This window comes from Lagopus leucura, unplaced genomic scaffold (genome assembly GCF_019238085.1).
Source record: "Lagopus leucura isolate 7727_CA_CO unplaced genomic scaffold, USGS_WTPT01 Super-Scaffold_100027, whole genome shotgun sequence".
Classification (NCBI taxonomy): domain Eukaryota; kingdom Metazoa; phylum Chordata; class Aves; order Galliformes; family Phasianidae; genus Lagopus; species Lagopus leucura.
This window is the reverse complement of record NW_024962278.1, coordinates 5900509-5922303: the sequence shown is the minus strand read 5'-3', so window position 1 is coordinate 5922303 and position 21795 is coordinate 5900509. Positions and strand designations below refer to the sequence as shown.

At 40.5% G+C, this 21795-nt stretch overlaps 1 protein-coding gene across 3 annotated transcripts in view; it reads left to right on the top strand.

The window, feature by feature from the left end:
- Positions 1-10179: 10179 nt before the first annotated feature.
- Positions 10180-21795, top strand: part of TTC1 (tetratricopeptide repeat domain 1) — a 34344-nt gene continuing 22728 nt past the window's right edge. The window contains exons 1-2 of one of the 3 annotated variants that reach the window (XM_042880756.1): positions 10180-10270; positions 10738-11088. In XM_042880756.1, the coding sequence (XP_042736690.1) occupies positions 10747-11088 (342 nt within the window). In that variant the 5' untranslated portion in view covers positions 10180-10270; positions 10738-10746. The other 2 variants (XM_042880755.1, XM_042880757.1) reach the window with 2 other exon arrangements.

The window sequence follows — 21795 nt, the reverse complement described above, 5'->3', positions numbered from 1 at the left end:
GAAATGCAGTTTTCTATTATCTTTCCAAATGCAGCAGGAAGAGAAGAGGGGACATTAATATTATGAAGTGCAGCTCTACTCTGGAAATGTAAAAATAGCAACTTTATATTGAACAAATGTTCTCCCTGCTCTCAGTCACTGTGCTTGACTTTCACCTGATACAAATTAGCATAAAATTGCACAACACAAGAGCTATGGTATGAAACTATTGGTATACCAACAGCTGCTTATTCCTGTTAGTGACTACGAACAAGCCCACTCATTCCCATGAGAATAAAATGGATTCTCCTTCAATGCACTCTACAACAGCTACTCTTAACTTTTTTCCAAACCAAGTTTCAATGCTACAGCTAACATATTTCATTGGGCAGAACAGGGCACTATGAGGATGATACAATGAAATGTCAATTTCGTCCTGAAGCACTGAAAAGGAAATATGTCAGCTGCAGCTGATACAAAGATGCATCATATAGGTTTTAGCAACTTTAATGAAGCTTAACAATGTTTCTATCCACTGAGACTGTTTTGGATCTGGAAGGAGTACTAGCTGCCTTTCTAGAGAAGCATGCTATAGTGCAAAAGGTAAGTCATGATTCACGAAACCAGGAAAAACACATGAAGAAGTAACACAGTGGTCAGGGAACTAAGCTAGCAGAATTCCAACCTTAACAATTGCTTTGATGTTTCATCTCCTGGCTGTATAATCATAGAATCGTGGAATCACTCAGGTTGGAAAAGACCTCAAAAACCACTGAGTCCAACCATGACCTAACCATACTACCCTAACTAACAACCCTCCATTAAATCATGTCCCTGAGCACTACATCCAAACAGATTTTAAACACATCCGGGGATGGTGACTCAACTACCTCCCTGGGGAGCCTATTCCAGTGCTTAACAACCCCTTTTGTAAAGAAGTTTTTCCTAAAATCCAACCTAAACTTACCGTGGTGCAACTTGAGGCCATTTCCCCTTGTCCTGTCACCTGTCACCAGTGAGAAAAGACCAGCCCCACTCTCGCTGTAAGCACCTTTCAGATATTGAAAGAGAGCAATAAGGTCTCCCCTTAGCCTCCTTTTCCCCAGACTGACCATCCCCAGTTCCTTCAGTCTCTCCTCATAGGCCATATTCTCCAAGTCCATTATGAGCCTTGTTGCCCTTCTTTGGACCTGCTCCAGCACCTCCATGTCCTTTCTGTACTGAGGTGCCCAAAATTGAATACAGAACTCAAGGTGAGGCCTCACCAATGCCAAGTACAGGGGCAGGATGACTTCCATAGTCCTGCTCACCACTCCATTCCTGATACAAGCCAGGATGCCATTGGCCTGCTTGGCCACCTGGGCACACTGCTGGCTCATATTCAGCCAACTGTCCATCATCACACCAAGGTCCCTTTCCATCAGGCAGCTTTCCAGCCACTCTTTCCCAAGCCTGTAGGGTTGCCTGGGGTTGCTGTGACCAAAATGCAGGACCCAACACTTGGCCCTATTGAAACTCATGCAGTTTGCCTTGGCCCATTGATCCAGTCTATCCAGGTCCCTCTGTAGCATCCTTCTCCCCTCAGGCAGCTCGATGCTCCCTCCCAGATTAGTGTCATCTGCAAACTTACTGAGGGTGCACTCAGTCCCCTCATCAAGATCATTAATGAAGATGTTAAATAGAAGCAGTCCCCGTACCGAGCCCTGGCGGACTCCACTCATGACTGGCAGCCAACTGAATTTACTCCATTGACCACAACTCTTTTTGCCTGCCCATCCAGCCAGTGTTTCACCCAGCAGAGCGTACGGCCATCCAAACCATGGGCAGCCAGCTTCTCCACGAGGATGTTGGGGACAGTGTCAGAGGCCTTATTGATGTCCAGATAGACCACACCAACAGCCTTACCCTCATCCACTAAGCAGGTCACCTTGTCATGGAATAAAATCAGGTTTGTCAGACAGGATCTACCATTCATAAACCCATGATGTAATCTGCAGAGACATTGCTGAGGGCAAAGAACAATACTCCTTCCTTTCAGATGTCTCTGCATAACGTTATGGCACGTTATTCCTGGCACATTGCATCTTGAAGTCCCAGCTTTAGGTACTGTTGAAGCACGGCTTCTATACCATTTTCCACCATATCTTTTTCTCTAGATTTAAGGCACTTCCCAAAGTGCTGAGAAAAGTCTCTTACAGAATGTTATGCTAACTGGCATTATGGATTTTTCTCTTCCTTTTTCTTTCTTTTTAAACTAGATTAGAATGCACTGATCCAAAATCTACCAAAGAACAGCTGAAAGTGCTTACCCTCAGCAGATATATCTCGACTGCAGATCTGACATGCTTGCAGATACTTTCCTGAAGCATACAACAAGTAAAGCCTTTGGACAGCGGTTCAGGATGCCCTGAGCCCTTTTACCATGTCCTAGTATACATTTGCAGACATCTTTCAGCTTAGCTTCACCCAGGTAGTGTGTATTAGACCCCACTGTCAAACGCCTAAATCATCGTTGTGTAGGATTCACAGACAACAAGACTACAGTATTTTGTAGTCTGTTGTTATCATTCCAGATATCCTTACTTGTGCAGACATATTTGTTTTTAGCCAAATACCTTCTCCTTATACTTGTCCTGAAAGTTCTAGAAGATCTATGCATAGTATTTGGCAACTACGTTAAGTATGAAGGAAAATCACCAAAGGATCCAGAGAAAATGGGAAGAAATTTTTACATTATAGGCTCACCGGAGCCATCTGCTCAGCTAACATTACACACAGAAATTATTGATCTTCTTAAGGTCTCTCTATCCGTTACTTACTATTTTGTTTGTATACATCTATATGCAAACAACTCATTATTCTCTTGGGATGTGTAATTATTGGTTTGCCTATGAAATGGGAGAAAAATTTCTCTCTGAATGCACAGTAATCAAAACATCATTAACTCTGCTTTCTGTGCTTAAAGTGCACAGAAATTTTTTACTCTGTTCTCCTGCTTGTTTAGAAATATTTGTGTCAGCCAGCTGAAAATAAGCAAAACATTTTAAAAGCACCAAAGGCACCAATAGAGTTCATACATATTGGACAGTGTGCAATAATTTCTGGGAAACACAGGATGAAATCTAGGTATAAAAATAGATGTCATTTAGCCTGCACATGCAAAATTCTCAATAAGTAACAGTCCTTATTCCAATACATTACACAGAACTGTTTTCACCTTTGGTTATAGATAAAAGATGTGGATATATATCTGAGTTTGTGAACAACATATGGCTCATTAACTTGCATTAATCTTTACTGTGGTATTTTAAAGAACTGAGGCTTACACATCTGTCCATCTGTCAGATTCCTTTCTCATTCTCTTCTTATTAGCCTTTGAACCTCTTCATTGATGTCTGCAACACTGAAAAGATAAATTAAGAAAGATAATCAATTTCATGTTATGAAAATTGGCGGCCAATTAGAGGGAAGGGACCCACACTAGGGCCTCCTCTCAGGTGAAGACCTTTTTGAAGTCTGTCCCTTCATCATTTTCAAAGCTTGCTGGCTACTTAGGCTCCTGCATGCTAACCAGCTAGTCAGCACATATAGCCCAGAAGCAGCCAAGCCACGTGCTCCCATTTGCCTGATAAAACATGGCAGTGTGAAATACAGCAAAATGGCAACGTGGAAGACAAACAAGGGTGCTGAAAACACTAAGTGAATGGGAAAAGTGTTAAGAGAGAAAGGTCACAAATCCATAGATTAGCCTTTACTCATCCTAATGGCCACCACGTTTATCTGACTGGTTTATAACTAAATGAAGCCATAGAGAAAAGCAAGACTATTATTAGTACGTTTATGTAATTTTGATGTGAACTGGTGCTCTTGTATTCCTCTGTTCTGTCATCTTGGATGCAGAAGCATGAAGTTAGGTTCAATTTATACTCAGTTACAATCTATGTTGTTTTTTGTTGTTGTTGTTGTTTTTTTCCCTCAAATATCCATAATTTTAGTAATATTCCAATTAGAGTACACATTTCTAGTAAGATACTTGTCTGAAACATTTTTTTTCTACTTCTTAATCATTCACAATGACACACTTGTTGCTGATTTTAATTAAGTACTGGCTTAACTTTAAAGTTGCATTGTTCACTTATTCCCGTAACCAGTGAACTTCACAGAAATTGCAGTCACAGAAATTTCACCTTTTTGTTAGCATTATTGAAGATGTAAGTCTGAAATCAATGAAAAAAGCAGCATGTCCCAAATGAAAGTCATCATCTGCAAGATGAAATTGATTTATCTAGAAACTATAAAACCTACTGCAGCACATTTTACCTGAGGCAAATATTTTACTACCATATTTAAATAATTAAAAATGCTGATACATTTACAACTGTTAATAGCCTTTGTAACAGGTAATCTAAAGTAAATTGGTCTGATCTCAAGTATCAGGATAAAAACAGGTTATCTGCTGGGCTCAGAGCAACTTTCCTTCCAGTGCAGAAGTCTGAAATTCAACCTAGCTTAGAAAGCATTAATTCAGAACTTCAGTATTGCTAAGAAAATATCTTCAAAGAGTGAATGCAGTGATTACCACAGCTATATGCCAGTCTGTTATCTTTTCTCCCAATTATATTACTGATTTTTTTGCAACTGCTTACATGGATAATCAATAGGAAAATGTGCTCTGTTTTATCTGTTTGTAATGTACATAATAAGCCTTTGAGGTAGCTAATCAAATAGAGCAGTTCTGCTCTTCCTCACTTCCACTGACTTTTCTTTTAGCAGTAGTACTTGGCCAGCTAAAGCTGCTGACCATCTGTGAGAGCCACAGGCTGCAGTTTGGGAATTTCCAAATTAAGTGTTCTCTGGGGTTTGTTTATAGCCTGAACCCCTGCATTTTTTACTGTCTATTATTGTTATTGCAGGACATGCAGTTCCACTAGATGAATCAGTGACGTCACTATGGCAAATCCCAGTTTAGATACAATGAAGATGTGAATCGAAGTTGTTTTGAGCTCAAATGAGACAAATTCACGTACACTGCTCGAACAATAAGCATTCTGCTTCTACAAAACATCCAAACAAATGCAAAGAATAGTCTTAATTAGCAGGTTGGGATTTTGTGTTATTCCTTATGAACTTGAGCCAAATCGATCAGAATAATAGGTTTGACAAAGAACTAGCTTAGGGTCTTTCAGATAACTGGAAGGTTACAGGAACAGGAAATCTGGTGTTGTTACTGGAAATGTCTTATGTCAAAATACATTAGCTTGATTAGTGAAGAACATAATCCCTACCAACTAATTACAGAATTCCCATATTCTTTATAAGACTTCAGCCGAGACCAGGACTAAAAAGAGAACAGAGAGTCAAAATGAGTAAGAGTCCTTCACAGTTACTTGAATAAGTCACACTAAGAAGTAGATATGGTAGAACTTTAGGTTACAGTTGATTAAAAAGACTTTAATTGTCCATTTCACAATTTTCTTTAATATACTCTTTGGGAAGCACAATAAATTGATTCCTCTGAGACCTGTGGGCAAATGTTTAATTCCAGCAGAGAACTCGAACTCTGTATGAACCCTGGAAAATTGTAATTATTTTTTCTGTGTTTGATTCGTTAAAGTTTAGTTTCTTCACTGTGCAGATCAAAAGGCTGTCCCCAAAAATAAATGTTGCATTTGCTCTGGGGCCTGAGGTAATTACGGAACAGCTCATCCCTATTCTTTTAGTTAGCTTAGTGCTCAGCCCTGCGCTATTTTACTAAGTGGGATCTTCAGCCTTGATTTCCATGAGAATAACACGAGGTTTACACTGACAGGAACAGGGACCTGGACATTGGAAATCCAACACTGCCACCTGCTGGATTTCTGTTCCAGTTGAGATTCATAAATACAGTAATACAAATAAAGCCTCCTGGATTTTACGCATTAGAAATTCAGTGAACTTCAATCCAAAGTTAACAGTGAATCGGGAGTTACGATTGGTAAGCTAACAGGTAAAGAAGTCAGCTAACGAAATTCTGTAAGTGTCTTTGAAAATCCCCTCCTTATAATTTAAGTTGGTATTTGGTTTCCATATAAATTAATGCCTTGAAGTTTTATTCTATGTGTGTTTTGCTTTGTTTTTTAAAACAGAGAATGCAGTTTTCTGTTTTAGGACTAAAAACTATTAAAGAAAAATTGGGCTACTTCTGGAGATAACATGAATTCTTTTAGTAGAATCTCCTTCATTCAGCCTTCATTTTTAAATGATTCAACTCCAGTGCAAAACTTGTGTGTACTGCAATAATATTCAAAAAAGAAAGAGAGAATATTTTCCCAAATGCTGAATTTCAGCAGCACACGCTGCACTCAGCTTTGGTGCACACCATACAGCCTGCTGCATCCCAGCTGTGGGCACAGCAGTTCCTCTGGTATCACAGCAGCACTGCAGCCACGTGGTTTGAAATCCTTACATATCCTTGTAAATGTGTTCATTTACATTATCCCTGCCTTAAGAAGCACAAGTCTGATCTTTTCTCAATTAATGCATGCTTTTAGGACACAGCACGAATTACCTCCAGCAGATATACTTCATAAATTGGCTGTAAATTAGCCATTTTCACCCATCAGCAAAGCTTCCTGCTTTCATGATTGAGACAAGACCAGGGATCCTACAGGAATGCTTAGCTGACAGGAGCTGCAGTCAGAAGGGCCAAAGAGCTGGCCTGAAGCAGGCTGCAGTGGAAAGATCCTTTTAACAGACAGAATTCCAGGCCCCACTTGCTCTAGTCTTGCAGTGCTCTTCCTGTAAAGCTTAGGTATACTGTGAAAAACAAAACACACAACGCTCAGCCTGTGGGCTCATACTGGCTCTACCTTATGAACCTTCTGCAGTAAATATTAGTATCTGAGAGTGTCTGAAGACTTCACTTTGCACATCTTCAAAGTGCCTGGCTGTTTGAACACAGGGTTTTGGTCCCATCGCTGTCCAATAGTGACAGGACAAAGAAGAACGGTTTTAAACTAAAAGAGGGGAGATTTCAGTTAGATGTTAGAGGAAATTCTTTACTCAGAGGGCGGTGAGGCACTGGCACTGCTGCCCAGGACAGCCTGATCTGCTGTTGGATAACCAGCCCATAGCAGGGGGTTAGAACTAGATGACCATGAAGGTCCCTTCTGACTCAGGCCCTTCTGTGATTCTATAATACTGATGACATTTAAAGCATCCTGAAAGCTTTAATTTGAACCCTATTAGCACTTCTAACACCATGTGAAACTAGAATGCTATAAGAGAAAAGGCAATTTTAGGATCATCTAAAACTTGAACGGGAAAATTAACATATTCTTAAACTACATAAACATGAATTGTTCATCAGATATGGGAGCTCAGAACTTGAACAAGTCACAGTTTGCGGAAATATTTAGAAAACCAATGTAATTTTCTGAAATGAAAAATTAGCCATTTCTTATCCACAAAGGGATAATAATGCATGGATATCAGAAGTCTGCAGGAGGGAATGAGTGCAATATTTACCAAACAAAAAGTTGCTTTTATTTATTATCAAGAGGATGAGATTTTAAGGATAATTTTTCAGAATGCTGCTCCTTATGGTCACGTTTCTTGCTTTTTCATATAGATCACACAAATGAACAAACAAATGAAATTCAGTACTAAAGCATCACTCCATTGTCCCTAAGATCACTGTAATTAGATGCCTAATTATGTGCAGCACTGTCTTGAAAATCTGGCCAAAAAACTGGAACTACAACGTCCCAGTGTGAGATTTAGTTGAGATTGCTCTCAGGAGTTTGTTCAGCAGGAAATCAGCTGGACTGTAGCATTTAAGACTATGTTATGTCTACTGGTGGATTTACTGAATTTTACCCTTGAAAATAACACAAAGTCTCGCTGTCTTTGGTCTTATTAGAGGTTTGGATTAACTCAAGGATATTGGGCTATGAATTTCCATAGATTTATTGAAAGAGCAGAGCTATTTTCCCAAACGGCAATTACACATTGCTGCAAACTAGAGAGTAACAAATATGAATTTTAAAAACATGGCTTCAACTATCTGAATATAATGCTCTGCGCTTCCCAGTTGCCCTCTTGACTTCCCTACTTGTAGAACCGCATTCACAGTTGTAAAAGATTCTCTTGAAAGTAGTAAAAGATGTTCTAGATCCTACAACAGTCTAGTAGAAAACTTTAGTGTCAGAAACAAAAGAACTTAAGTCTTTCATATTGCTCCTTCCTATTTTCTTTGAGTACTACTGACAAAGTTAGAGTCAACCCAACATTCTTCCTGCAGCTTTTCTTTTCACACACTCCATCATGCTTGAATCAGCTGATTGCACCAGCTTACATCACCTTCAGCAAGCTGTGGGTTTGGGAAGAAACAGGGAAAAAAATTGGGAAGGAGAAAAAGGTTTTGGTAAAGTTTTGAGATATAGACTCTTTGTCTGACATTACCTCTTCAATTTACGTCTGGCTCGTGGAAAGCATTGTAGCATTAAAATGTTCTACTTGTGCTATGCAGTGACCTTGGACTTTGACACATCCTTACTGCCCTCAGGAGGTAAGCCCATTCAAAACAGTGAGTAAATCTCAACACAAGCTAAAGCTTCCATAGCCAAACTCTTAACCAAACATTTCTACTATTTGGGATTATATGTTCTCGTTTTTTTCAACAGGTGTTCACTTAAACAAACATCACTGCTTTGTAAAAATCCCCTAACCTCAAGAAGATTAAATAAATGATAACAAGATTTCATTTTTTGTATATACATAAGCTTCAGCTATTCATACACTTCTGCCTAAAGCAATGAATTAGAGATCCTAAAAGTCTGATTAAAGCAGTAATATGTTCTGTGTTTGAACAAGTGAGATTTAGTGATCAAAGCTGACAACTGCCCTATGATCTCCAGGGTGTTTCATACTAAAATGTGTACATTTGAAGATACAGTAAGAGAACTTGTTTCTTTACTTTCTAAATATTAAGCAAACTATGGACCCAATGAAAACAACACTTCTTTTAAGAATGTTAAAGTGTAAAGAAGAGAAAGTGACACAGACAAACAGACAGTAAGGTTTTAAGTGCTGATTTAGGACAGAAGTTACATACATTGACTATATTGGTATACCTAATAAGGAATTAATCTGCCTCTTCATTTGCTGTCTGGAGGACTGGTAGCCTGATGGAAAGCAGAGGGTTCTTCTGGTGGGTTCATTCACAGAATATTAACAAAGTCTTTGGGCTTCTGCTTCATAGTGGTATTGAGGGGCAATTCCACAGGAAGGATATTTGGAGACTTTCATGGAGCTGCAGCATGCTCAAGGCTAATTTCAGGATGCATCAGCACCCACAAACTGCAGCCCATCTGTTGTGGACTAGGACCTTAGGACCTTGCACTTCTTGCTAGATCCAGAGTAAAGATTCATGAGAGAAAAATCATTAGGAACGGAGGCTCTGGGGGACTGTAGCTCTTCCCTTACATTGCGTTTGGGAGTAACAAAATCGCTGAATAGTCTCTACTTCTATCACTCACAGAGCCACCAAGTGTCTTCAGAGCAGACACAGGCAGAAAATAAGCAGAGGAACCCTGTTTAAAAATGTGACAACGAAGAAAAAATACCTGTCACATGGGATCAGCAAACTCATGACACACGTTCCAGAAGTGACAGACAGGCTTTGGATGGCACGCAGCAGGGCTGGCCAAGGACTGCAGCTCCTGGAAAACAGCATTCCTAGCCCTAGCTGCCACAGCTCAGATGTGCAGGAGCTCAAAAGCCCTGTCTCACATGGAAGCAAGGTCATACATTGGCCCTGATCAGCAACAGCTGTGGAATTCTAAGCAGGGCTGGTTCCTGTAGTGCTTCTGCTGACAGATCAACTCTCTCTAGGAAACGAGGTAACATGCAGGCTGACACCACCTGGAAGCACTGCTGACCCCTGACACCCAGCGCTGCCTCTCACCACCACCATTCTTTCTCAGGATGTACCTTTCCTAAACCCCTGTGCTCACAGACAGCGGAGTTTAAAATGGCATTCCAGCCCCTTCCAAATGGCACGGCTTCATTTTGCACTGCAATTTTCATCTCCCACACACGCGGGCGCGCGCACTTGAAGCCGTAAGCGCGCAGCAGCCGCCCGCACCCGCCTCAGACTGAGGAGACGCCGCGCGCGCACCCAACAGTCGCACGGCGCAGCGCCGCCCGCTCCCGCTGCATCCCGCGAGACTACAAATCCCGGCAGCCCGCGCGCGGCCCCTCCTATTGGCTGGCGCAAACAGGAAGCGGTCCGCGAGGTGAAGGGTGAGAGGTGAGCAGCGGCGGCCGGGAGGGAAGGTGTGGGATTGGGACCCGGAGCGGCGCGAGGGGGGCTGGAGGGGGAGCATTCGGCACAGCCGCCTCTCTGCAGGCGGGGTTGGGCTGAGGTGTGGTAAACGCGGGTTTGGAGCTGGGCGCGGGGGCCTCGAGGCCCGCGGCTCGGCAGGGTGCGTGCCTGGGGCCTGCTGCTGTGCCACGGCTGGCACTGAGCGCCCCGGGAGCGTGCTTCGGGTGTGGGATCGGCGATGGCCCCGGTTAGTTTTGCAGTGTCTTGAAAAAGCGTGCGTTAGATCTGCCTTACCCTGGAAGGTGATGGTTTCTGGAGGAGTTATGGCTTCCATAGGATGGTATCGCTTATTATTAGGTGTATCCATAAGCACTTTGAGTATTTGTTGTCGAGATGTTTGTATTAAGCTAATGGAAGGTTATGTCTCTCTTGTTTCTATAAATTAAACCAAGGAGTCTGACATGGAGGAGGTGAAAAATGGACATCCGCCAGAAGAATTGCTTGATCACTTAAAGCTTTCTGATGAGAAGTCAGCAGAGAGCACCAGCTCATGGGCATCTGGCCCCAAAGATGCCCAGAATCCTCCAAACGTGGAAAGTGGCGATATACCATCTTCAGCCAAAGATCCCATCACAGCAGATGAGTGTTTCCATGACTGTCGTGACTCCTTTGAGGTGAAAGAGCCTGTACTGGATGATGAAGGAAATTCACAGAATGATGAGAATAACACAAGGAAGCAGGCAGAACTGGATGAGGAGTACTTAATAGAACTGGAAAAAGATATGCCAGAGGAAGAAAAACAGGTAATCCAGATAGCCCAGGTTAAATAGAATAAGTTATATTTTTACCATTACTTCTCTGGATGGTCTGCAACCAACATGAAAATAGTCCTTTAAAACATTTCTGTGTTTAGAGTTACTGTTCGTGATTCTTTTTTGGTGACAAACATTTTGCTGGCTTGTGTAAGGTTATCGTGGCTAAGAAAGATTATAAGAAACAAAAATCTCTATGTTGTTTAGTTTTTGTGCGTTTGTTCTTTTGTCCTTAAAAAAATTCAGAGGAGGTTTCAAGATAGTTTTGTTATCTGATAATTTAGATCATTTATTGCAGTATTTGTGGATTCAAATTGAAGTTTACTCCTCTAGATTACTGAAGCTTTCAAAACAAAATGCACAAAATAATTGGGTTCTGTTTGCCTTCAGTGCTGTTATATTGGACAAAATGTTTTGGTAACCATCACAGTGATAAACTGGATACTGTTATGGGGAATAATGAAATAAGTCTGAGAGAGAGTTCAGGAGCTTTAGAGATTATATTCACTCCATAGTAAGTCTGTGTGACCCAGTTGTTTTGACCTTCAGTCAGTGGTGTCACTTGACAGCTGTTCATTTTCAAGGTTCTAAAATATTGTGTCATCACATTTTCTTTATTGATAACTTGTTAAGTTACTTTCAGGGTTTGATTCAGGCTTGAGTAATGTCATTTTGTGCTGGTGATCAGGTTTTCATAGCATGTAGCAGAAGGCTATCTACTCATTTGATTTTTTCCTTTTTTTTTTTTTTTAATAGCAATTTCAATTCCCCAGTGATGGGGGAGTAAAAATAACGAATGAAGTACATATATAAAGGTTAGGTGTTAGGAAGAAATTCTTTAATTAGAGAGTGGTGAGGCTCAGGCTGCCCAGAGAAGTTATGGATGTCCCATCCCTGGAGCTGTTCAAGGCCAGGTGGGAAGGGGGCTCTGGGCAGCCTGCTGGTGGGGGCAACCAGCTCATGGCAGTGAGTTGGAACTGGATAGGCTTAAAGGTCCCTTCCAACCCAAGTTATTCTATGAGTTAGATCTCATGTTAAGAATAAGGGTACTGGAAGGGCTAGCTGCACAAATTAGGTCATAAATATCACTAAATAATTATGATGAGGTAAGGAGAAAGTTGAACAAGGATTGGCAGGTAACTAGAGAAGATAGAAATTGTCTTAAGAAAACATTACTTCATAGGGAAATGTAGTATATTGTATAGCTTTATAGTTTCAGAAATTCTGAATCATCAGAAGCGGCAGAAGGAATACAACTGTAGCTATAAACTATGAAAATGAGGAAAAGAAGAAATGAAATTATGAATGTGTCTGTGAATTTGTAGGGACTTAACTACTTCTTGTAGAGGAAGTCTAATCCTTTCTTGTTCACCTGACCTGGTAACACTGTACCACTCTTTCTTAACTGCTGGGTAGACCTGTGTAAGTAAATAAAAGATGACTGTATGTTGCTCCCAAACAGTTGGAAAGACGGAAGGACTGGACAGTGGCTTGACTGTCTTATTGTCAGCCAGGGTAAACAGAGACTGGTGAGCAAAATATGCAGAGCTAAGATGCCACAGGCGCCTAAACAACTAAATTCTTGTTACAAACCAGCACAGAGAAGTTTAACCAAGCTGTCATTCAGATTGTTCCCTTGCTGGTAGGGTGGAATTTATGACCCAAATACATCACTGAAGGTAAAAGGAGTTTTTCATCAGTAATGCAGTGGGTAATGTCAATGTAGAAGTTCCTTGAAGTGGAAAAACAATGGGGCTATTGGAGGAGGGGATCACAGAATATAATCTCCTTAAACTCATTCCTGTTTCAACAAAAACAACATCTCCTGGTTGACCTAGTGAAAATTAATTCATCTTTCTCTTGATCTCTCTGTTTTGACATCTGTAAATGCTGCTTTTCAGGTCTAACGCTTTGAGATCTAATAATGAGAAATGTTTTTAGACAACTTTCTGAGATTTTTTTAATGTCTCCCTTGCCTTGAGAAGACTGCTGGAGGCCATCTAATTGAACTCCCTGCTCAAAGTTGGTTCAACTAGACCAGGCTGCTCAGAACTGTGCTGAACATCTCCCAGTCTGGAGATTGCACAGGCACTGTAGGCCTCTAGGTTCAAGTGTTAAACAACCTTCAGGGTGGAAATTTTTTCTCCTTGTGTCTATTTAGAATTTCCTTTGTTGCAGCTTGTGACCACTGGAATTTTTTCTCCACGCATCCAGGAAGAGTCTGTCTCCGTTTCCTTTAGCATTCTGGTCTCTCTGAGGCACCTTTTTCCAAAGCCTGAACAAAATCACTTCTTGTAGGCTGTCTGCTTAGGTCCTGGTTCCAGCATCCTGGCCAGCTGTGGTGGCCTCTCCTATTTTGTGTGCACTATCCAGAAAGTCAGGGTCTCTTTTTTAATGCAGAACTGACACCTTTCAGACGCAGTGTTCAAGTGCTCAACAGAGGGCAAAACCTCCATCTATTTGCTGCACAGAAAAAAACATGATCACCTTGTCTTCTCTAATTTAAACCACTATCAGTATTTATTGCTTGTACAGCAAGGAACAGTGTGATTGTGAGTCATGATGAGGCTTCTGCAGCAGCCTGTAGGGCAAAGGCAGCTAAAGAGATTCATAGAAAAGATACTGAACTTCACAGGAAAAATGGCATAGGTTAAAGCAGTAGGAAAAGGAACAGACATGGAAATGAGTGTCTTTTAGCTTTTCTGCTTCTCTTGCTTCTATTGAATTGTTAGGTAATCATTTTATTTTCCACAGCAACTTTGGCCCATTGAAAAATAAAAGAAGTGTGAAGATTGAATACTTGCATTTTGCTTTGTTACATTCTTCATTGAAAGCTGATGTGGAAGTACAAAATAACTGTTTAAACAGGAAACATTTCCTTGCAGAAAGAATGGGCAGTTGCAGTTCTCATTTTCCCTTGTTGTTTTGTTGGTTTTTTTTTTTCCAGTGGTATTGAGGGATTATATTCTTCAACATTGTTTATGGATATACCTGATGAAGTGGGTGGATCTCACTGCTTTGTATCACCACAGATTATTTATAGTGTGAACTTTTATGTTCCACAGAGGGCTTTTTGATGGAGTGTGTAAGCAGTCTTTGAAATACAACTTTTTTCTGTAACAAAATATTGTTGGTATCTGTTACAAGCACAGCTTGAGAAATGCTGAAATGAGATGAATTGGAAGCTTGCAGCAGATGTTATAACTACCAAAATAATCCATTAGCACACTCTTACTTTGCATGACCATCTATTCTCTGTAAGGGAAGCCTTTGGTCTCAGCTCATTTCCTTCTGGTATTTGGAATTGTTGTTGACTTTTTTTTTATATTATTTGGATTTCTGAAACTGAGTCTTTGCATATTTTGGTTATGATCAGTTAAATGATGCAGGTGCTGAGAAAATGCTGCAGTTACAGTCTGCATCCATTTATTCAGTTGTTTGGTTTTTTTCAGTTTTTAACCTCAAGTTACTCCAAGGGATGTTTTTGAGAAGAGCTTTTTTCTTTTTGAGGCAGGAGACAAGAATGCAGAAATATTCGGAAGCTGTTTATTTGACAGTATCATTAGGTTGTGGCAGCAGACTCAGCAGTGGTGCTGTTTGCTACTTCGGCAGTCCTTGATCAGTTATTCTCAAGCCCCTGCTGCCTCCTTCATTGAGCTGCTTCTCAGTGTGAATGTGCAGTGAACCAGTTACAGGGTCTGGTGCAGATAAAGAAATAATGCTGTACTTTTAGATTACAGGCAGCAGACATCAAATGAAAGCCTCATGATGGCATTTACTTATGGGGAAATGTGTTTTCTTCAATTAGACTGCTTGCCCATGTAAGAAAAACTTTGTGTTAATTATGGTTGCAACACCAAACATAAGTTAAGTAGTCATAATATTTGGAGAGCTGAGTGTTAGCCCTGCTCAAATCGAATGATGGAGGTATCCTTTTATAGTTTTTTTGTTAAACTAAGCACAATTGTCACTTAGCAGCTTTAATAAAACAGAGATTTTGAGCACTGTTCTCATATGCTGTGGGAAGTCTCTAATTTATTCTGAAAATGTAGGGACAGATTTTAGTCCTTGCTCTGTGTATTTATGCATGTTCTATGTGTAAGCTTTTGCAATAGCAGCTCAGAGTAAAATTTGAGGTCTTTGTAGTGAGGTTTCTAATCTTAAGCAATAGGAATTGTTTCAACAGAAGCAGTATGAATACCATAAGAGGTCTTCTTTGCACTGTGAAATAGAATAAGAAGAGGAAGGGAGGAGAGTATTAAGACACAAACTTGCAAGAAATATTCTTAAAAAACAAATGCAGAAATGTAGCTTAGAACAGAGCTGGTTTTTGTGCTTGGACTTGCAAGTCAGCTTTTTGAAAATTATGCAGCTTGAAACAAAATTCAGTTTTATAAGATTTTTTTTTAAGTGTGCTGATTGCTGTCTCAGCAGAGCACTGAGCAGTAAATTGCTTTTGATGCATTACAAACAGATTTTCTGGTTAGTTGCCGTTGACAGTGATGGCTTTGACATTGGTCTTGTCGGCAGAATTAATCAGAAGACTCCCAACAGCTGCTACGTGGTAATTGTTTCGGTCTGACCTGGTCCTCTTCTGGAGGGGTCTCCTATTAATTATGAGTTTGTCCAGCAGCAAGATTCTGAATCCCTCATGACAGATGTTGCTTGTTCTTTGGGTCTTGTCTGGGAAAGACTTAAGCACCGGCCCTAGTGAGCTGTTACTGTGGATGTAGAACACTCCTTTCTAGCTGCTCTGAGACCCTGGAATAAATATGTAGCATTTCTCAAAAACAGTTCCTGCCTTTGAGCTGTCACACGTGTGCTGGAGCTTCAGTTGGCTGTAAGCACGGTCATCTTCTGTGTTAACACTAAGAAATGTCAGTAGGATAAGAACATGCTCTAGTAGAAGAGTTTCTTCATTAGTGTCTTGTTAGCACCTCTTCAGACATTAATTGAAACTGATCATAGAGAAATAGTGTTTCTGAGTTCTGCCTATTTTCAGTTCTGAACAAAGAAGCAAAATCTTTTTTTAAACCTCTGGAAGTTCTCAGAGATGTTAGAGAACATCTTTGTCCTCATCAAGACATTCAAACTGCTGCCTTCTTTCTCCTTTTCTGCCCCATACTTTAAGTTGATCTCATTGTTCTTCTAAAAACTATAGCTTCTGTAGAGAATTTATTTTATCAGGGTGTAAGAATGGATCTGGGATTTCTTTTGAGATGGCTTCTCAAGTGTAATCATTCATTTCAGTAATTGGTGTTTTCCTAATGTTTGGCCAATACAGGATAGTAACTTTTGTGCATAGCAATTGGACACATCAGTACAGTGGGAAAGGCATTACAACATTTGTGATAAAAGGACCAGTACAGTAGAAAGGTGCTTTTAAAGAAGAGAAGATGATTGCTCACCTGTATCAGAAGATTCCAGGTTTGCAGGAGAAAGCTTCACTAAGGAGGGATCTCCAACCAAAGATCCTGCCCTGGTGGCCGTCAGCTCTTAAATGAGGTCTAAGAGAGGTGCAGCCAGGCTGCAGCCCTTCTGGTCACACTGCTGAATTGCCTTCACCTGTGCTCCCAGGGCTGACCAGGTCCTTTCCCCAGGTGCTCAATCAGTGGTTCAGACCATCATTCAACAGTTCCCACACGCTGTGAAAGTTCACTTGTGGTGTTGTGTTTTTTTGTTTGTTTGTTTGTTGCAGTAGTGACAAAATAAAGACACAGAATGGAAGATGGGTTGTGAAGAAGTGAGGTGTAATTTGGAGCAGACCTCAGGTGTTGGTCACTTGGAGATGGCCTCAAAACTTTTTAGCAGGAGAGAATCCTAGCTGGACCAAAACAAGATTATCAGTACATAAGACAGTGTAACTGACTGTACAGCAGCAGGGCTTGTTACACAAATTATTGAAAAGTATATTTTTTGCTAATGCCTCTCATTGATGTTCACAATTATTTTGCGTAGCAATAAAACTTGCAATACATTTGGGTTTTGAAGGGTTCAAAATGCAATCTTGTGGAAATACAATAAAAGGTGATTCCTGCATTAAGATGACCTACTTTAGTAACCTGAATCCAGCATGCAGTGCAGCAGCAACACTAGATATGCGATTCTTTTGGTCAGATCAGAGTAGAAGATGGTTTGCTGGACTAAAACTGCCCTATCTGGTGGTTAAAAATAGAACAAAATATCCTGTTTTATTTTCTGAGTTAATCAAAGCACATCTGAAAAGTGTATCGGTATCTGCTGCAGTAATTAATTCTAAGTGCTGGTGAAAAGAACCTGTATGATGTCTGGAGTTAGAGTCTCCATGTGTGATTTATAGTCCCAGCTGCATTTATAGACTTAATTGCTGGATGGCAATTTCGTAGAGTGAAAAATTATACCTTCGTTTTTCTTGCAGTGTTGCTGTTTTTATGCTTATGTTAGATTTGCATTTTTCTGGAAGATGCAGATACTGTCAAACTCAGACCTTTGGTTTACAGAAGCGATAGGCTTGTATGTGACTAAATATTTTGACTTGTGTGCTGATGGATTAAGTGGTCAGCTCCACTTTTCTGCCCGAGGCTTTTGCCTCCTTGAGCAGAAGTGACTGGGTGGCGTGTATTGTCACTCGGGTAGTCACTGCTTTCAGTCTGGCATGCTAACTTAAACTGACTGCTTGGGATGGATGTGACCTATTGTTTGTGGAAGTGCTGCTTACAATTTCAGGAAAAGGTAGTGACTGGCAGCAGAAAGACTAAATCCATCTTTAGCATGAAGTTACAGTGAGTACCATACAACCATAAAGCAAAGTTCAGATCCTTGAACGTGTGGTACAGCAACAGCTTCACAAAACTGCAGGGGGAAGCAGATGACTAACCACAGATGGCTTACAAACAGAATTGGTATTTGAAGCTCAGAAGTGTGTTCCTTATCTGTTCAAATTGCTTGCTTTTGTGCACCCTTCGAATCCTGGTGATTTTAAATGACTGCTACTGGGTGACCTTACAGAAGGGTATATGAGATGCAGATGTGCTCTGTCACACTGTATAAATAGCCGTGCAGTGAAGGAAGTATATTTGCTGCTCTTCACAAAACTGGAGCCAAGAACAGTTCCCTTGCAAAGTTAAATCAATTGATCAAATAAAATGCATAGGAGCAGCCAAAGGAAACGTGGTTGGAAGCATTACAAAAGGAAGGTATTCAGCCTCCAGCTCTCACAGCAATATTTAGGGATTCCGCTTCCAACACTTCTATTATATTGGTTCCTTCCAAAATAAACAGCAAAAAATGTGTAGGTTGCTGCCTTCTCTAGTACTAGAATAAAACTTTAATGATTTTATTTTTAACTGCAAGCTTCTTGGTGGAGTAGCTGAGGTCCAAGGACTGTATCTGATGGTTTTTCTTTTGAATTGTACTTCATTGTCAGAAGGCCAAGCTGTCTTGTCTTGTTACTTCACATCAGGCCTTCATTCTCAGCACCTCTTACGTGCCAGGCAAGTGTTAAGATCTTAATTTCTTCAAATGTGGACAATTCTAATTCAGTATCCAAATCAGATCCTTTAAGAATAATATTTCTAGTTAATTGCAGTTATTTCCCCCAGTTGTTTTGTTGGTTTTTTTTTTTTTTTTTCTTCTGTGTATATAAAAAACTGATGCTTGCTGCTTGGAATTTGTGATCATCTTATTAAGAAATCTTGCAAGAAAACAAATGGCAGATTTTCATCTATTTTGACTATCAGGAGATCATAAGAGAATGTAAGTTGGGAAGTTGTGACTTTACCCTACCCTCTCATGTGAGCAGCCTTAGGGTGCATGGTGGGTCAGGATATTTCCTCTCTAGGCAAAGCATTCCAGGAGTTTGGGCTGACCTACTTCCTTCGCTGAGGAGGGGTAGCCAGCCCTGTAGCAACTTCAATCTTGCTCTGAAAACTGAGTGGGTGGGGACACTGAAATGACATAGTGCAAAATTTGTCCCAAGGACAAGTCACTTGCAATTTTTGATCTCTGGTCTGATGTGATTGCCATTAACTGATGACCAGTCCATTGAAGCTGGAAATTCAACTTGCTGAGTGAAGAGCTTTTGTCTTCTAATAGTCCTTTTTTAAACCTAAGTTTGTGCAGAAGATTCTAACAGTATCAGAGCAGTGCATGGTACAGCAGGCCTTTCAGATTAAGTTGGTGTTAATTCAGAAGAGTTGTCTTTCTGCTGCTTTGGTATTAGGACTTTCTATTGCAGAAATGCATGTATGTGCAGGAACAAATTGTGTTTATTTCACAAATAGAGAATATCCGTTTTCCGTAGAATATCCGTAGCAGACGTTAGTGCATTTAGGATGGGATGTACTGACATGTATGCATTAGCATTTTGTGAGAAAGCCAGAGGGATTTACTTGTAGGGGATGATAATCTGCTATCATGCATCACCAACAGGTCACGCTTTGAATGCAAATACAGAACGATGCACGAGGTATCCCTGAGTCTTGCCTTTCTGAAAAGTGCAGTTAAGTGACAGCCTGAAACCTGTGAACATGGGGATATGAAAACATTGGTGAAGCTGTAACAGAAATCCTGGTTTTGAACCAGAATTGCGTTGCTTTTATAGCTGCTTTCCAGGGAGCTGAGTAAGCTACAGGGCCATATAAGGTATTCTTACCAATGCTTTTGAAACATGCTTACACAACACTTTTTCTGGTCAAATAGTCTGAAGTCACTGCAAGTCTCTCACTGACACTCATATGGCTGGAACAGCAGGGTGAGTAATAGTCTTCCTCATTCCTTCAAGATTGTGAGTGACCAAGAGGACATGTTGAAGAACAGGCTTTCAGAGGAGAGCTGTGTGAACGATCTCATCGATCTCATTGCAGTGTAACAGCCCTTAGCTCCTCAGCTGCTCAGAACTTTTGTCTGACCACGTTTCCCCAGCAAATGTGGGTTGTACAGACACCTCAGTCCTCTTTGCTGTTGAAACCAGCTCGCAGTCCTCTTTGCTAAGTAACAAGGGAGCCCATAGTTCAAAAATTTAGTGATAGAAATTTTTTCCTTTTCTTTTTGTAAAGATTATAAAGGTTATTCTCTTGAAGTTTTCTCGCTTTGAGTAAATTTTTATATTAGTTTTTGATACTTGACTGGGATAAGCATATACTCTTTTGTAATACTTTTAATAAAGTGCTAATGCGAGTAAAGATTTTCATCTGATATTCCTTCTTTTTTACGGTTTCTGCATCAGGAATACCACAACCGTTTTATGGGGGGAGAATTTTTTGTTACATTGCACACAAGTCTATCTTTTGCAACATTGAATCAGTTAATAGCACTTAAAGGCCAGTTCTAAATAGGTCACCAGCAATGAAGTCAACAGGGCTTGTGTTTCAAGTATTTCTTATCTTGGATAAGGTTTATTCATGTAGATCTTTTATCTTTCCCAGTAAGATCATCTTTTCTAAACCTAAGCCAATTCTGTGCAGAAATTTGGCTACTTGTTCTTGGAGGTCTCTTCCAACCTTGGTGATTTGATGATACTTCTTGGTTCACTACTGTGCAAATGACATCTATAAGGTGATTTTAAAATGTATTATTGTGGAGCTGCTGTGTGAGCAGCTGTGATGAGTGCTTCCAAAGTCAGGGTGCAGCTTTCAAATGTGGCTATGTGTTCCTTGGGCTGAATTGTAGAATCCCACGTGTACACAAAGAATGCATGCTTTTAATGCTGATTGTGCCTTAATCTCTCAAATTTGTTCCTACACTCATATTTAAAAGGCACTCACTGGCTCGTTTACCTTGGTGCTAATGACATTGCAGAAGGACTTGTGTAGGTTCGGCAGAGAACCCTGAAGGAAAGCTGATTTCTAAATAGTGATATACATCTCATCCGCTTTTTTTTTTTTTTTTTTTTCAATGTGAAGATCAATCAGTCTGAGACATTGTTTTTAATAGGCAATAGGAAAAATGTTACTGGTGTAATTGTGTACCCATGGGCTCAGGTGAGACTTTGCTGGGTGGTTTTGTGTGCGACCGCTGAGTGGCATTTCCCTCAGAGCACTGTGACCTGTTTTACTGACATGGTAACAGTGGTTGGTGAATGATCATCCAAAAGCAATAAGGGTGAGAGGAGAGAACCTCTGATTTTGCATTGTTTGTCAGTTACTTGGCATAGCTGTGAGATGGTGCAGTGCTCCACAGAGTACTATATTTAGCTGTTTCCAAGGAGATGTTCTGTGCGATATTGATAATTGCATTAATCCTTGATTTACACAATCTGTGGGAAACTGTTCCTTTCCTGGCGTTGGCTTTTTAATTGCTCAGTGATCTGTAATTTCTGAACGCCTTGATTTGAGTCCCTTGTGCCTGCATGTTAGGGGCAAATCGGGGACCAAATTGTCTTTGTTCTTTTTTTGCTATGGAAGTGATTCACAAATGTGAGCATTGCACTTGTTAGCATTGTCTTTCTTACAAGCCTTTTGTCTTTACTTCTGTGAGGTATGCCTGCGTGTGGAAGCCTGCCTTTGTAAATACATTTCAGAGATGGCTTGATGACATCCTGTGTTTTCAGTGTCAGAGGCTAAGAACATTCATGTCAACTCTGCCTGTGCCAAGAGTACTGTTAAGATATTCATGGATGAGAACGCAACTCAGCTCAGCGTGTGCAATTTTCTCTGTATAACAGAACAATCTTCCTGTCTCAGGGTCTGATGGTTTATTCACTCTGCATAAGAAATCTTT